The 15,206-nt window shown below is 36.8% G+C and overlaps 1 protein-coding gene across 3 annotated transcripts; it reads left to right on the forward strand.

Annotated features, from left to right (window-relative positions):
• Positions 1 to 342: 342 nt before the first annotated feature.
• Positions 343 to 13,611, forward strand: LOC116247807 (ankyrin repeat-containing protein P16F5.05c). 3 transcript variants are annotated; one of them, XM_031620139.2, is made up of 7 exons: positions 534 to 585; positions 1,314 to 1,401; positions 6,167 to 7,321; positions 12,100 to 12,164; positions 12,987 to 13,055; positions 13,128 to 13,177; positions 13,259 to 13,611. In XM_031620139.2, exons 3-7 carry the CDS (start codon positions 7,123 to 7,125, stop codon positions 13,368 to 13,370), a joined length of 495 nt encoding a protein of 164 aa, XP_031475999.1. In that variant the 5' UTR covers positions 534 to 585; positions 1,314 to 1,401; positions 6,167 to 7,122; the 3' UTR covers positions 13,371 to 13,611. The 3 variants fall into 3 exon arrangements, with proteins under 3 accessions (XP_031475998.1, XP_031476000.1, XP_031475999.1); XM_031620140.2 differs by lacking the exon at positions 6,167 to 7,321 and having other exon boundaries at positions 365 to 585; XM_031620138.2 differs by lacking the exons at positions 12,100 to 12,164; positions 12,987 to 13,055; positions 13,128 to 13,177; positions 13,259 to 13,611 and adding an exon at positions 4,750 to 5,697 and having other exon boundaries at positions 343 to 585; positions 6,167 to 7,122.
• Positions 13,612 to 15,206: the final 1,595 nt, after the last annotated feature.

The following is a 15,206-nucleotide window of genomic DNA, read 5'->3' on the forward strand; positions in this document are numbered from 1 at the left end:
TATGCACTTTAGCTTGGACCCTAGGGATGGGCAAACAAAGTATAAGTTTCGGCGGCTCTTAATTGAAGAGTAAGAAGATATAATCTTCCTACTCCTTCCAATTTAATTAGCATCTTAGTTCATAACATGATACATTACGTGCCACAACTTATATTGTTTCATTCGTTCATTTTTTTCAATTTCAAGATATTTAAATTGAACTTTAAAAGTTTAAAATTGTAAAAACTCGTATCAATAATGCAATGATACGATACGTATTAACCAATAAGGTCCCACACGGCACGTCACCGACCCTCGACTGTGCTCCCGACCTACTTGGTCTAGCGGAGACCGAACACCGGGCTCGCCACGAATACTTCTTGGGTCTTGCAGATCGGGAAGAGGCTAACTGCTCGGCCTCGACTCGAATACCTTTTGGTTCTTGCAAATCGGCAAGAGGCTCAACCGGCCGCTTCTCTCGTTTTTTCCCTCCAGACAGCGTTGTGATAGAGAGAGAGAGAGATGACCATCGCCAACGATGACAAAGTAGCGGAACCGTCTTCTCAAACCCTGGACGTTGCACAGTCTGTCGACGCTCTATTGGAGGTGCCAACTTTGATTCTTCATATGCCCGCGTCTTTGCGTTTTCGTCGGAATTTCTGATTGGCAGGATTTTAGTTTGCCACGTTCTTTTGAAGGATTACGCATACCAATCTGGAAGTATCTGAAACTGTAAAGCTGTCCGTGCTTAGTAGTATCAAGCGTTTCTTTAGTTAAATTGCTTCACACTCTTCAACTGGCCACTATGTTTTGGTTAACGTCACTGAGTTCCCATTAGATGCGTTGATATTGTCTTGCATGCACGATTTGATCAAGCCCCTCTAGTGGAATCGTGCACTTATTTTTGTCTTTTTTTCTGGCTTCAATGACTGCGTACAACTAGTATATTGCAGCAAAAAAGTTCCTTATTCCTGATTGTTTGGCGTTGTCATACTCCAACAAGTTTCCAACAAGTTTGATCTGACTACTCCCGACCTCCACAACTTTTTTTTTTTTTATTTTCCAGCAAGTAGCAATGCAATTTTACGTTTCCTAACTGTGCAATTGCTTAGGTTGGTCACTTTGCCCTTTTATCATCAAAAGGTTTGTTTGAGTTGGGATTTTCCATGTATTTAGAATTTTCTGGGTTAATGTAAGTGGTGCTTGGATTGACCATAGCCTGAGAAGTGGGTTAATCTGAAAAATTGCAGTGATCACAGTAATGCAGTTTTTTGAAGAGATGGTTCCCTTGTTTAGTATGTTCCAGACTTAAACTCTGCTCTTTTCTGGTCTAGGCTGCCAGATATGCTGATATGGAGGACCTGGAAAGTTTGGCAGCTCTAGCTGTCCCACTTGACTCCAAGGATTCACAAGGCCGTACAGGTAAATTTTAGCGGCGGTGCATTCTCCAGTCTCTGAATTTTAAAGAATTTTCAATTTCTGTATGGAAGAGCTTTAAGAGAAAATTATGTTCTACTTTCCATGTTATGCCTCGTGTTCATTTTTTAATCAGTCTTATCGGTGTCCCTGATCATCAGTTTGATTTGATGCAAAATTACAAATCCAGGGCCTTGCAAATGACAAATTTTCTGAACAATGTGAAAAGGAAAAGAAAAAGATCAAGGTTTCTTGTCTTGAGTGTCTTTATAGAGTTTCCGGATATTGATCGTCCTATTTAGAGCATTTATGGTCTTAAGATGTTCAAATTGCATGGTAAAGATGACTTCTTGGGTCCTACTGCTTTTCGAAGGTCCTAGGATGTGGAAACTGTAGGCTGATCGTTGAACCTAGCGGTGGTACCATATCAAGGATGACTATTGCAAAAAATGCTTACTGTTTAACTTACTTCATTAACACCATCTAAAACCTAAACTTAGGACAAGGTTCGTTATTGTTGGTTACAGTAATGAAGGAAAGACATCCGAGGAACAAGAATAAAGAGATAAACAGTTGTTGGTAGTAACCCTGTTGATCCTAATCTGAAGCAAACTGATCTGGGAGTCCGGTGTATAGTCTCATGGACCACAAACCATATTACTGGAACTCGAGGTAAAATACTAAAAGTCATTTCCTATAACATACAGACATCATTCGATTATGACACACTGGAAGGTGACCCATTTCTCTTTCTAATTCTTGTTCCTCAAATCGTCTAATTATCTTAACAAGGTGGTTTTAGATCTTCCACAAGACGATAACTATTATTAGGCCTTTGTTAGGCCATGAGTTATTGTCCTCTATAAGAATTTCTGAAGTTCAAGAATCAGCATATTCAAGAATCTACCAAGACAGATTAGATTCAAGATGAACCTACAAGATATGACACGTTTAATAAGCATAATTACTCTAGGAGGGTGTACATGACTCACAGCCTGAAACTTACTTATCCAGAAAATATTAATTCTTCAACCTACTGGCAATATTCAATGCAGGTAAACAAATAGAAGTAGGAAAATCAGAACAGATATGCCTTAGTGATGATTGTCAAATATGTAAGCAGAACATAATGTAAGAAGCAAGCAAAACCATGAACATATGAATAACTACCTGGGACAATAGATGGATGGAATGATGAAGGAAAAAGTGAATGTCCTAAAAGCAAAATGTGAGAAGCTATAAAAGAATCATACACAACAATGTAACTGGATTAGAGTGGGTCAGTATGATAAACTATTTGATCATCAAATATAGACTAAAAGGAAGTAGAAAAAGAAATAAATCTTGGCTTGTTGTAAAGAGTTTCACTCAAGAACAGGGACTTGACTATGAAGTAGTTTTCGAGCTGGTAGTAAAAATGGAAATCATCTATGTCATCCTTTGACTTGCTAACTACTATTGATCATGGATGTTCTTTGAGTCATTTAGATGTTATAAATGTGGTTCTTGATGAAGAATTAGATGAAGGAGCTTACATGTAGCAAATCGTTGGCTCTAGCAAAAAGGATCCAACATGATATGTAAAATATAGACTATATGTTGCAAAAGGAAGTTCTGTGAAATGCATTGAAGAGGACCTGAAAGTGTTGAATAAAAGATTCAAAGTGAAGGATCTGAGAGAATTAAAATATTTCTTGAGATCAGAAGATAACATAAACTAAAGGATGATGGTATTGTTACTTCTCAAATCTCAATACAGATATACTCTTTGAAGTTTGATCCCTTAATAGCAACAGGTATGAGTAACTGTGAGCCCTTTAACTCCTAGTCCCATACATCAAAGAGTCTATGTCAATGATTGGGATCTATGATGATCCCATGTGATGTATGTCGGCCAAGTTTTGTGAGCTGTTGCATCAGCCAAGAGTCGTTCTTTTGGAGGTTAAAGAAGATCTTCAAGTATCTTAACCATCGGGAGATTGCTTTCATTATCAAAAAAAGGGAAAGATGATGAAGACATGCTCATGGATCCACTTAAAACAATTAAATAAAGGAACATGTTAAACAATGTGGAAAGTTATTGTTTTTTGTTGCATAGATTCATGTATTATGGATGTTCTATCCACATGGATGACAACTAGGACCATTTGTCTGGGATGTGTGCTTCATGTAAAAAACATCACAGTTTTTCACATTGTCACATTCAAGGTGGTAAACCAAGGAAAAACTGAAAAAGTGAAACAAAAAAATCACAACATTTTGAAAAAAGAAATTACCAAAACGAAAATACCATTTCTATTGACATTTTAATAACTACCTTGAATTTTCATCAATGTTTTTGTAACAAAATTGTAGTAAACTTAAATTTCATAAATTTTCTATTATTTGTTTTATGTTTTTAAATTTTTTTGATTTGTCATAAATTTTCTGATAAGAATAAACTTCCCAGTTAATACCAGAGCAGCAAAATTGTTAGTATAAAAACCCAAGGGTGTATATATATATGCAGTTTGTTTATATTTGTTTCCTTCTTGGACTCCTTTTGTAATTTGTTGGTGTCACCCTTAATTCTCTTTTAACAAGAGATTAGGGTAGATTAACCATGACTCTCTCTCTCTCTTCTCGCTTGCATCACCTCCTTCTTCTTCTTCTTCTCTACATCTTGATTTAACATGGAATGAGAGCTGTCTTGCCTTGGGAGATTCTAACTTTGATCTATCTTGCTTGGGAGGCTATATCATCTTCATTTTCTCTTCCGTTTCTCCTTCCTCTCTTGGGCGGCAGTTCTTTCCTTTTTTTTAGTAGTTCTCTGTTAACATGATCTAGAGTTTCAGAAAACCCTAGATCAATGGTGTTTTGGATTGGATGATGCTGTGTGGAAGAAGCCTTGGCGTCAACTAGCATGGCACAGTTGAAGATCCGGATCAGATCTGATGTTGTTGAAGTTGCAGACTTGATGCTGAATTGCAGTCGATCACATCTGATGTTCCAGTCAAAGGTTTGACGTTGACGCAACGTTGAATTCAGGCAGACTGATTAGGTTTGACGTTCCTGTTTTTGTGTTTATACTTTATACTACAGTTTTCTTTAGGCTGCAAGTTAAGGTCAGAGGATGAAATCAGATGATGCTGTTGACAGTTAATATTGACGCCAGTTATATGCTGCCCTCTTTATGCTTTACAGCTATTAGTCTGCATGTGTCTTTCTCTTGAGTTGTGGTTGATGTGTTAAATTGTGGAATTTTCTGTTGCTGAATTGATGTTAGCTTACATCTATCTTATAATCAGATGTGAATCTATGCTAATGTGTCTTTTTTAACTGATTGTGGAATCGTTATTCTGCTGCATTTTGTAGTTAATTTGTGCAGTTCTGAATTGTTGAACCACGAGGACTTTGGACAACAGCCTAGTATGGCTGACAATATCAAGGCTGAGATTCATAATGAGTACAAAGTTGTTGAGAATCCATTCTCTTATGGTTCTACTATGAAATTAGATGGACACAATTATGAAATTTGGTCTTGCATGTTCATGATGTCAGTGGTAGGACATCGTAAAAAGCACATCATTGAAGAAGATGAACCAGCTGTTAAAATGGGGAAGTATGCTACATGGAAAGAAGACAATAACATTGTTATGTCATGGATTATGAATAGCGTGCAGCCTGATATTGCCCATTCCCTTGCTTACTACATGACTGCCAAGCATATGTGGACCTTCTTGAGGCAGACTTATTCCTATGACAAGAATGTTTTCAAAATTTTACAAGTTGAGGAGGAGCTTTTTAAACTGCAGCAGGGTGACATGGAATTGTCCCAATACTTTGCTTTGGTTAAATCAAGTTATGAACAACTGAAGGGTCTTCGACCTCCATGTCAAGCATGCTACAAGACTCATTATGAGCCGACAATGGTGGCAAAGTTCTTGGCTGGCTTGTCACCTAAGTTTGAGGTAGCTAAGGCATTGATGCTTACTGGAGCGGAGATTCCAGATCTAGCAGAGGCATATAATAGGCTCAGTAGACTGGCTGTCTATCTTTCTCAGCCTCAGAGCGAGGCTCCTGCTGCAGCCTTAGCCATGTCTGGAGGGCATGGCCAGGCCTCAAGAGGAAGAGGCTCAAGTCATGGTGCAAGGGGCCAAGGGCGATTTCAGTGTACTTACTGTGGAAAATTTGGACATTTAGAAGATAGGTGTTGGGACAAACATGGTCGTCTTGCATCCACATCTCAAAGCAGAAGATTTGGTGCTTTAGGTGGCAGAGGGACCTTTACTTCCCACACTCCAATCGGATCTGCCCACGCAGGTACACCACTAAGGGAGACTCCTTTCACAATGACTGATGATAGCTTTACTTTGACCGTGAGCAAAGTAGAGTATGATCAACTTATGTCTCAACGGTCTCTCCCTACCTCAATGTCTGCAGCCGCCTTGGCTGTTGTGATGGATTCTGCTTTGTTTGCTGGTAGTATTTCTTGTAAACCAGGTACCATGTGGATTGTTGATTCGGGGCCTTCAAAACACTTTTGCAATCGGCTTTATTTAGTTACTTATTTATCTCGTTACACAAATTCCTACAACCTCAACATGTTAGACTTGCCGACGGGAGGCTTTCTCCTATAATGGGATTTGGGGATGTGAAACTCTCTAGTTCTATCTCTATTTCCCATGTTTTATATGTTCCAAAATTTCTTGCTAACCTTTTGTCTATTACACAACTGATGAATGATTTGCATTGTAGAGCCATATTTGATTTTGGTTCATGTTCTTTTCAGGACTTGCAAACTGGGAAGACGATTGGCGGCGGCCGTGAACACAAGAGAGTTGACCTATTGTAGGAATCAGTGGAGATTGCCTATTTCTCTCTCGAAGCCTACCCCATATTAGTGGCATCTCCGATTGGGTCATCTATTATTGTCCAAACTTCGTAGTGTCTTTCCAAATAGTCCAACTTTTGAGTCATTTCAGTGTGAGGCCTGTCAATTGGGGAAACACACTAGAAGTAATTTTCCTTCCAGTATTAGTATGTCCAGTCATGCTGTCTTTGATCTTATTCATGTCAATGTTTGTTGGCCTACCCGGGTTGTAAGCCGGGCCAAGTTTAGGTATTATCTTTGTCATTTTTGATAATTTTTTTCATGTTAGGTGTTCTTGTTAAAAGACAAGCTTGAAGTTGTTTGCATCTTTCAAAATTTTATGGTTGAAATAAAGACTTGGTTTGGTTTTATTGTCAAAAATGTTTGCACTGATAATGCTCTTGAGTTCAAAACAAAATACATTGTTGCAATTTTACTACAAGTATGGAATTTGTTCTCAATTTACCTGTCCTCATACTTTGCAACAAAATGACATTGCTAAACGTAAACTTCGGTATTTACTTGATATGGCTTGCACACTTATGTTACATGGCTTTGTTACTGCCCAATTTCAGGGTGATGCCATTGTCACTACATGTTACATGATTAACCGCCTTCCATCCTCTTCTATTGACAGTCAAATTGATAGACCTCTATTTTCACTTCCACCCAAAGTGTCTGGGTGCGCTTGTTTTGTTCATGTCCTTGGCCCTACTAGAGATAAACTTGTTGCTCAATCAATTAAATGTGTTTTTATTGGCTACCCAAAGCACCAAAAGGGTTACACTTGTTTTAATCCTCACTAATAAGTAGTACATCATGTTACATTCTTTGAGTCACGTCCTTACTTTTAGTTTGCTTCACCACTATCAGACATGTTGCCACATGTCTCTTTACCTATTCCACCATATCCCTTTCAATCTATTCCTTGTGAGTCTCCTCCAGGTGTCTGCAAATTCGGTGATTCCCTTCTAGTTTACACTCGCCGACATGCTTTTACTTATGACTGCCCACCAGTCTCTTCTCATGATGATCTTGAGATTCCTTTAGGCTTGCCTATTGTCTTGCACAAAGGTAAACAACAATGTTCTTTCCACTTCGTCTCCAAGTTTGTTTGTATTGATAGTGTTGGTGGTAGCCTGCAGCAGTTTGTGTCTGCCTTGTCTTTTCACTTTGTTCCTTCTAGTCACCAGTAGGCATTGCTTGACCTAAGGTGGCAGCATGCTATGCATGATGATATGTATGCTCTGCTGCAACTGGGGATGTTGGACTTGGTTGATTTCCCTTTTGGTTGTGATATCATTTGCTCCAAATGGGTCTTCACAATCAAGTACCTATCTGATGGCTTAACGGGGCACTACAAAGCTCGTCTCGTAGCAAAAGGTTATACACAGACACATGATGTCAATTTCTTTGAGACCTCTCAGTGGCTAGGTTGGGGACCATACACCTTATCGTGTCTGTTGCTATATACTATGATTGACCCTTATATCAATTGGATGTTAAAAATGCTTTCTTATATGGGGATCTCGATGAGACTGTATATATGTAGCAGCCTTTGGCTTTGAGTGTCAGGGGGAGTGTGGGAAGGTGTTTAGGTTGAAGAATTGCTATGTATGGTCTGAAGCAAAGTCCTCATCCTTGGTTTCACAAATTCTCCGAAGTAGTAGAGTATGATTTTCATACATTTCAGTTGGACCACTCGTTGTTCATCAAAAGGGATCTAGAGGTATAGTTGTGCTAGTGGTGTATGTGGATGATATTGTTCTGACAAGTGTGATCAGGAGATAGCATTAACAAATGAGTTTCTCCAAAAACATTTTGTTATCAAGGATCTTGGCCAGCTAGGGTACTTCCCTGGCATTGAGGTTGCTCATTGTAAGGAATGTGTGGTGTTATCTCAGAGAAAATACGTACTTGACCTTTTGCAAAACACAGGGATGTGCTGGGAGCGAAACTGCAACTCTTCTTATGAACCCACGACTACATCTCTATGATGATGAGTCCAAGGGGTAGATTTTTGATCCTACATATCCTTGATTAGTAAGCTTTTTTATACGACTGTAACTCGGCTAAGTATTAGTTTTGCTGTGGGAAGACTAAGCCAATTCATCGAAAGACCCAAAAAGACACATTGTGTTGCTACAATGATGATTGTCAAATATTTAAAGTCTTGCCTTGGCAAAGGTTTTTTTTCTTCAAAAAAGGTAGGTCTCTTGATGTTTAAGCTTACAATGATGCAGACTATGCAGACTCAGTTGATGACAAGAAGTTTATCACTAGGTTTTGTATGTTTGTGGGAGGAAATCTCATATCTTGGAGAAGTAAGAAACAAAATGTTGTTTTTAGGTCCAATGCATAGTCAGAGTATCGGGCTATGACTCAAACTGCTGCAGGAATGACATGGTCTAGATTCTTACTTGAGAATCTTGGTATTCCTACTTTCATGCTTATGAAGATGTTTTGCCATAGCAGCACTACCACTTACATCGCCAATAACTCGGTATTTCATGAGAGGGCAAAGCACATTGAAGTAGATTATCGTTACATTTTGAGACATGGTTCAAGAATGTCATATCTACCATACATGTAGCCTCAAAAGATCAAGCGGCTGATATTTTTACTAAAGCTTTACCTATTACTGAGTTTTCTAGACGTTGTGACAAGCTAAGCATGATTAACATCTATCATTAAGCTTGAGAGAGTGTTGAGTAGTATTTCCATGAGAAAGCTTTTTGGAATATTAAATAGTTTTGGAGTAGTTTTTTTTATTTATATTTATTTCCTTCTTGGACTCCTTTTGTAATTTGTTGGTGTCACCCTAATTCACTTTTAACAAGAGATTAGGGTAGATTAACGTGACTCTCTCTTCTCTCTCAAGTCTCATGTCTCCTTCTTCTTCCTCTTCTCTCCATCTTGATTCAAATACACACACGCACACACACGTGTGTGTGTAAGAGAACAAGTAGCTACCAGACCTTGATTTGCTAAACCTGATGATCATTTAACCCGCTAATTCAAAGAAATCAGGTGGGGATTAAGTTGCGAATATAGAAGGTAAGTTGTTCTTTTGAAGAGTCCAAAATACCCTTCAAAGGATGTGTGTGTGTGTGTGTGTGTGTGTGTGTCTAAGTCACATGGGTGCTTCAGTAAGGTCCATGTACCCATTTCACCATGCCTATACCCAAAGTGGGTACTTGGACACACTTGAGTACTTTTCAGATCGAAGCTGGTCCAAACTGCATATTCCTCTTGACTTAATGTTTTCTAACTCAGTTTTCATTATGTTTTGGAGTCATTGTTCATTAACATGTAATCTTTTTTATTTATTTCACCTGATTATTTGAATGTTGCTTTTGGTTTGATCTCTTTGTGTTATTTTGCATATATATATATATATATATATATATATATATATATATATATTCCCCATACCCATATTTTGTAAAGTTGCCATGTCCATACCCGTGTCTCTGGATCCATACACGAGCCATACCTATACCAATGTGACTTAGGTGAGAGAGAGAGAGTGAAAAGAGTGGCAAATAAATGAGCCTCCTTGAACAAAATCCCTTCTTTTCTTTGAGGGGTATTTTAGACTCCTGAAACAATAGCTTCTGTTATATATTTACAACTTAATCTCCACAATCTGATTTCCTTGGATTCGATGGCATAAATGATTCCCATAAAAATGTGGTGTACGAGGGCTTGATAGCTACCTATTTTCTTATTATTATTATATATATATCATACCCATAACTATCACTATGTTTTGCAAAGTATTGTGTAACGAAAAAAATGAAAAATGGGAAAAAATTGTGATATTTTGAGAAAAAAGTTAAAAGTCAATTTATCGTGATTTTCTCGCGATTTTATCATGATTTTTTCAATTTATTTTTCATTTTCTGTTTTCAATTTTTTAAACTTTTGTTTCATTTTATTTCCTCTTGTTTTAGGTCTTTCATGTGACCTTAGGTACAATGCAATGCTTATTACTTTACCATTTTTATCATTTTAACTAGATGTTTTTAACTTTTATGTTTTTTACATCTTAATAATTTTCATCCGTTGTATTTTTACCTAACATTTTGATTTTTTTTATTGTGTTTAAAAATCTATGAGATTTTCCCAAAAAAAAAATTTGCCGAAAAGTGCTCAAGAAAAATCCAAGAACAATATTTGTGGCTATATATATATATATATATATATATATATATATATATATAATGAGAACTAAAGATCAGAATGGTATTCCTCGAGCTTTTAATTTTTTTTTGCACTCAAGGCTAAATGACTATGTTTTTATTTATTCTGATAGTATAAATAGATTCAACATTAGTTTTTTATTACAAGTCATGCTTTGGATATATATATATATATATATATATATATATATATATATATATATAGTGGAGTGAAAGATCAGAATGGCGTTTGTTGATAGAGAGTTAGGGAAGAAGAAGACGTGAGAGAGAGAGAGAAAGGAAACTCGTAAGTCTCATTAGTATTGGCCTTAATCCTCACTTAATATGAGGAATTAGGGTCAGTATGAACTTGTCAAAAAGAATCCAATTCCCAACAATCCCTTTCTAATTATTAATATTTTTCAATAGTGTCCCTCAAGCTTTTAATTCTTTCTGCATTCCAGGCTAAATGACTGTTTTTATTTATTCTGATAGTACAGACAGATTCATCATTAGTTTTTTTTTTTTTTTTTTTTTTATTACAAGTCATGCTTGGGATAATTTTTTGGAAATAAATTCATGATTGTTGATCCATCAACTTGACTCATTCTTTGCCATCAATTTGTGTGGCCTTCATTTTCCTCTTTTACATCTTGGAGAGAGAGAGAGGGATAACTGAATGTTGTTCTCCAAGTTTTGTGTGCCTCAGGCTAAATGGAAATGTTTTTATTTATTCTGATGGTTTAGATAATTCAATGTAGCTTTTCTATTACATGGCATGCTTTTGATTTTTTGTTTTCTTGGAAATAAATCATGATTTCTTGATCCATCAAATGTGCTGCACTGTGAGGCATTAGTTTTCTTTCTTCATTTTCCTTTTTAGTTTTTACACTTTGAGTACTGTCCTTTAAAGGTTCTTTTGTTAAATAGAATCAAAACTAGTTTGTCCACCTAATCAAATGGTTTTAGGGCGGTGTAGACAGGGGCACAGAAAACCATCATATGCATGTCCATACACAAGTTTTTCAAGTCCAACCCAAGTTTTTTAAAATTGTTTGGCATCCACATCATGTGAGACTTCCATTTTTGTTCTTTCTTTCCTTGAGATATAATTGGCCACATAAGATGTTGCATACTTTCAACATATGGAATCAGATACATAGCCAAGAGGACGTCGAAATTGGTGGAGACATTGGAAGGGTAGCAAATAGCTTTATATGCAAAAATGACTTAAACTTGATTAGAATAACTTGCCAACACAAGCACAGTAACTACGTCGGATGGTTTTTGCCATCAAGCTCAGGGAGATTCCCTTTCTATTTCAGATTATATGTAATTCTGGGGAAGAAATTCCTTAGGTAGACAAGCATGTTGAGAAGCACCAATTAGACTTGATCAAAATCTTCTGTTCTGGAGAAATTTTCATGAAGCAGAAAGTTTCCTTCTGTTTCCAAGGGTGACTTATTGTGACATTTTTCAAGGACATATGGTATTGTGATGTGAAACCTTTCAGTTTGTGATGTAATTTCCATGCTTCTATCCCATTCTCACATGTCCATATTTGAAAAAGTTGTGCAGGTAATCAATCTGTTTGGTAGTTTCTTTGATATGATACTTTGCATGGTGCATCTCATATTTGACTAATTGGTACTACCATTTGTGGTGCAGCGCTTCATATGGCTGCAGCAAATGGACATCTTGAGGTTGTAGAATATCTTATCCGAAACAATGTTGTAAGTCTCACACACTCATGCCCGTGCTCTCGTTTGATGTTAAATGGCAAAAAGAGGTGCATTTAAGAAATCCTAGTTTGCCTTCTGATTGCCTTTAAGTCAAAATTTTCATTTATCAGTCATCTGCTTGGCTTTGTTTTACTTGCATCATATCTTAGTCAATCATACTTATAAGACATTTGCAGGTGGTAATTGGTCGACATTTTCTTTGCTAAAAATAAGGTTCATTACTTAGTAAAATAAGCTTGCCTAAATCACATGGGTCCTTCAGCAAGATCCACGTAATCGTGTCGTCATACGCATACCTAAAGTGGGTACTTGGATACACTTGGGTATTTTTTAGCTCAAAGCTGTTCCAAGCTATTTAATTTTATTTGATTTAATTTTTTCTTAGTTTTCATTCTGTTGTTTAGAGTTATTTTTCATTAGCATATAATGTTGATCACTTATTTATCTAAATGTTGCTTTCATTTTGATTTATTTGTTCTATTATATATATATATATATATATATATATATATTTCCGTATCTCCGTACCCGTATTTTCTCAAGTTACCGTGTCCGTATCTGTATCTTTGTACCGGTACCCAAATGGTACCCATACCCATGTGACTTGGAAGCTTGCCTTAAGCCAAGAGGTAGATGAGTTGAATCAGAACATGAAAGACTAAATTGTGTTACTGTCTTCCCCAACTTATGTTTCTACCTTCCCCAACTTATGTTTCTACCTTGGAAGATAATGAAACCTTGTTTTAAATAGTCTTAGTTCTCTAGTTGTTAATGAGATTTTTTCTGATTGCAGAATGTTGTTTTTTTCTGCAGGATGTCAATATCACAAATGCAGAGAAAAATACTCCACTGCACTGGGCCTGTCTCAATGGACATTCTGAGGTAATAAGAGATATTGCATGAAACTGGGTATTATGAGTTGAGAGCGATGTACATTTACAGTGTTTCTAATAGGTTGTCAGAAATTTGATTTTGGCTGGAGCGGATGTGGCTGCCCTGAATAGGTATAGCCTTTCTATCATGGAAGCAATACTTTTTCTGTACATTGTACATTAATACAGCTTCTTTGGTATAAACATTTGTAGTCATGAACGCACACCACTGGACGAAGCTGTGAACATGGGGAAGATGGACATTGTTGATGTAATCAGTTCTGCATCTGCACAGGCGGAACTGGAGGGAGTTAATATTTCCTAGAGAGATTAATATATCTTAACTCTAATGTTCCTTTGACATCATGCGCAGGCATATTAGCACAGTCGCATTGGAGTCTTTCTCTTTTTCCCTTTCATAGCTGTGGATTACATTCCCATTATAATTATGGTGTCTCTAGAATTATGCAACTCTTTTAAACTTAAATCTCTTCGGGCCATTTTTGCTGTGGCTGCAAAACATGTACTTGCCTTTTTTTAAAAAAAAATATATAATTTCCCTTGCCTGCCCCTAAGAAGGTGTGAAGTTCTATTCTTTCCCACAGTAAATTGCATTACTATGGGAAAGAATACAGAAATTTAAAGCACATCAATGTGCTGCAACCGTTTTCTGGTTGCAGCAAATTGATGTGCTTTTTTATTTCCCTCAGTAGAAGAGAAGAATTTTCTGTGTTGGAAGATGCGCTGTGGTGCAACTAATGGCTAGGGCATAAGAGGACCATTAAGGAGAGGAAGTGCAGGAGCTGGGGAATCCACAAGCTTGAGGCTAATCTTTTTGGAATCTATTATTCCTGTAATCTGTCAATTTTTATGAACCCAACTTTACTTTGAATTAAAGAAATTATGCCCTACGTAGTATGGCTTCTGGATCTTTTTGAGATGCAGTCATTGTAATCAGATGGCAACTAAATCTGACGTGAATTTACAAAGAATGAACGGTTCTGAAGAGCCGGAAAGAAAAGCCGACACTTCAAATCTCTCAAAAGAGACATGATGAGGTTAAACCTCAATATATACAACAGCAAGACAGAAATAGCTGTTGGACTAACGGTAGAAACCTAACCATTGGGTCGACTAGATTTAACAGCCATATCAGGGCTGAGCTAAAATAAGCAGTAGGAAAATCAAATCTTACGAAAAAAGAAATAGAAAATACATGAAAAGGTACGAAGTAACAGAAAATAAACTTTGTATACACTGTATATGAATCATGTGATATTTGTGTGCATATGTGCTTATATATATATGTATATATAATTCACGATCATTCATCCCACCTAAGATTTGGGGATCCTAAGGAAGACATGAAAAGCCAGTCCCATTAAACTAATTGCATAATTTAACATCGCTTTTAAAACATACATTAGTTGCATGATTGACACCTTTCAAAATTAATTGTGTTCTAATTACCAAAAAATTTTTAAGAAGGAAAGTATGGTGGTCAATTGATATTCTAAAGTAAAAAAAAAAAAAAAAAAGAAGAGAGGGAGACTGATGGTCTTCTTAAAGAACTCTTCATGAACATTACGACAATCTAAATCTATTTCAATATGTTTGGTTTTCTCATCAAATGTATAGTCCGAAGCCATCTTGGACCCTCTTGGCTGCGCTGTGCTTGGATGCACTTAAAATATAAATAACATCGTGGTGATAGCAACAAAGTTTTGATGAATCTTCAATTATCACCTCCATGTCTTTGGGCAGGCTTCTTCACCAATGTTTAAAATGTACCAAGTCAACAAGTTGACTTGGCTGACTCAGATCAGCTTGCCTTATACGAGGTCAACCTAGTGTCTGGACTCAGAAGCATAAGACTTGAGTTGACTCCCCCAATCAGCCAACTTGGCCGAATCACGAGTCAACTGGACTCGGGGGTTGATTTCTGTCGATCTATTTCCCGCAAAAATTTAGGCAGTTCAGCTTGACCTTCTTGGCTCGTAATGAGACAGAATTCCTCAAAGAGCGCTGGCAATTTTTGTGTGGTCATTTCGCAAAAGATAATAATTATGAAACTTGTTTCAGTTAAAACTTAAAAGTATGTAGTATGTTTTACAAATCTAATGTCACTGAATTTTATATTACAAGAAGTAACCAAGTTAGT

This window comes from Nymphaea colorata, chromosome 2, assembly GCF_008831285.2.
Source record: "Nymphaea colorata isolate Beijing-Zhang1983 chromosome 2, ASM883128v2, whole genome shotgun sequence".
Taxonomy (NCBI): Eukaryota; Viridiplantae; Streptophyta; class Magnoliopsida; order Nymphaeales; family Nymphaeaceae; genus Nymphaea; species Nymphaea colorata.

What these genes read in the sequence shown, in the direction of transcription:
- LOC116247807 (XM_031620138.2), top strand. Translation starts at nt 502, where the DNA reads ATGACCATCGCCAACGATGACAAAGTAGCGGAACCGTCTTCTCAAACC. An exon ending in CTGTCGACGCTCTATTGGAG is followed by an intron (nt 586 to 1,313) that starts GTGCCAACTTTG and finishes TTTCTGGTCTAG; the next exon opens with GCTGCCAGATATGCTGATAT. An exon ending in GGATTCACAAGGCCGTACAG is followed by an intron (nt 1,402 to 4,749) that starts GTAAATTTTAGC and finishes TGCATTTTGTAG; the next exon opens with TTAATTTGTGCAGTTCTGAA.